This window comes from Choloepus didactylus, chromosome X (genome assembly GCF_015220235.1).
Source record: "Choloepus didactylus isolate mChoDid1 chromosome X, mChoDid1.pri, whole genome shotgun sequence".
NCBI classification, from domain to species: Eukaryota; Metazoa; Chordata; class Mammalia; order Pilosa; family Megalonychidae; genus Choloepus; species Choloepus didactylus.
The window spans coordinates 156,835,798-156,837,881 of NC_051334.1; the positions used below are offsets into that span (position 1 = coordinate 156,835,798).

Sequence of the window (2,084 nt, forward strand, 5' to 3'; positions counted from 1 at the left end):
ACCTGGAAGCAGGGGCCCTGAACTTAGAGAGCCTTAAACAAATGGTGATTTCTGTACCCACCTTTCTTCCTTGCCAATGACAGTGGTCTGTTCTATTTAGCTGCCTGTCCTCATAAAAGCAAAGCAACAGCCTTATTGTGCTAATTAATGACCCACCCAGGTAATGAGTTTGCTGACCTAGAACAGGGTAACTTTCCTACTTTTACTCCTCCTTGTCCCCTTTCCCTCTGTTGACTCTTTCTCCTGAGCACCTGGTATATTAGAACTACATAAGATGCATTTTAAATGAAGCATACAGGGCCACTATTGAATCAAGTCTCTGGGCATGAGGCCCAGGCACCTGATTTTACTATAAAATCTGCAGGTTGACACAGCCTCAACTCCTAACCCAATGTTATCATGAGAAAACAACTTAAGAGATTTATGGTGGATGTGGAATAGAGCCACTTAAAAAAGATTCACTATCAGAGTCACATACTATTCTTAAGCCAACAAAAGTGAACTGAAATCATAAATGGCAAAATGCTTTTATTGGACATCATGCTGAAGTAAGACTAGCAACTTTACTTCTCCCTCTGGTGTTCCTAGGATCTGTTGGTTCTATTTGTTCCCTGTGTTCTGAGTCTTTAAAAGCATCTTCTCTGAACCACAGATTTCCCAAACTCCTTGAAATCTTCAGAGGTGAACCACATCTGCTTGAAACTGCTCAGAGAGGTCAAAATGGATGCACCTATCCATGTGGAGAAACACCTGTCAGGAGGAGCCATGATCTTGATGGGGATCACTTTGGCAGCCAGCTGCTCCAGCTCTTTCATGAGTCTTTCCTCAAGCCCAGGGAAGAGAGTGGTGCCCCCAGACAGCACAATCTTGGCAAAAAGTGTGGCATGGATGTCAGTGTCACACTTCATGATGGTGCTGGAGACCATTTTTGAGAGACCTGGGTTGTGGATGCCCAGCTGATCAGGTGCAAATAGAACTTCAGGTGCCTGAAACAGCTGGTCCCCAATGTGGATGACATTCCCATCTGGCAGCTTGTATTCTCTTAGAATATCCTGTGGCCTCTTACATAGCTCTTTCTCTGGCTCCAGTGCCACATAGCACAACTTCTCTTTGATGTCATCCACCAAGGCCTTGTCAAACATGCAAGGGAAGTTACACCCGCTAGCAAGGAGGAGCCGTGTGAGGTGCTCTGTGATATCCCTCCCTGCCACAGCAAGCTTGGTGACAGCATGAGGCAGAGAAGAACCCTCATAGATGGGGACAGTGCAGGTGACCCCATCCCCACTGTCTACCACCAGGCCTGTGACACAAGCAGAAGCATAAAGTGCTACCACTGCCTGGTTGGACAGGTAGAAGGCAGGAACATTGAAGGTCTCAAACATTAATTCTGTCATCTTCTCTCTATTCTCCCTTGGGTTTAAGGAGGGCTCAGTCATGAGCACTGATGATGACTGGGCTTTACTCCCAGCAGCCAATCAAAAACATGCTTCCAGAGTTTCTCCATGTCATCCCACCCCATGACCAGACCACGTTCAATGGGGTAGTGCAAATGTAAGTACTCACTCTTGAATATAGCTGAATTTCCCATGAAGTACTTCTGATTGGCTCCTGCTGAAGGTGTGCTGAATTTAGGATGCCCCACAACTGAGCTGATGACATGACAGGGTCCAATCTCTCCAGATAAACCTGCTTTGCAGAGTCCTGACCCATTGTCAAAAATCACAGCTGGAGTATCTAATACATGTGGATTAAACATGTCTGCAGTATCCACTTCTGAACTTCATCAAAGTAGAGACAGAAAACTCAGGCCACTTTGTGACACCAGAGTTACCAGGGTTACTTATGGAAGTTTTAAAGTCACAGGATTCCACAGTTCACAGCTTATCTCCCAGACAGAGCTACTAGGCTTCCCCCAATCCCTGAGATCCCCCCATCTTCAACCCATGAATATGTTCTGGTGGCCCAGGGCCTGCTGAGCCCCTTTCAGAGACAATTTTCCCATATGTAATAATTTATCCAAGGCAACAATTGTCCCCAGTCAGCATCAGTGGGACATTAAGGGGTGGGGCTCTCCCTGCTTGATG

General features: G+C 46.3%; 1 protein-coding gene across 1 annotated transcript; it reads right to left on the reverse strand.

Moving 5' to 3' along the window:
- Positions 1-626: 626 nt before the first annotated feature.
- Positions 627-1,756, reverse strand: LOC119523651 (actin-related protein T2-like). The gene is given in 2 exon segments (XM_037822454.1): positions 627-1,450; positions 1,453-1,756. Coding segments are annotated over 2 exon segments (1,128 nt in total).
- Between the last annotated feature and the right edge of the window lie 328 nt (positions 1,757-2,084).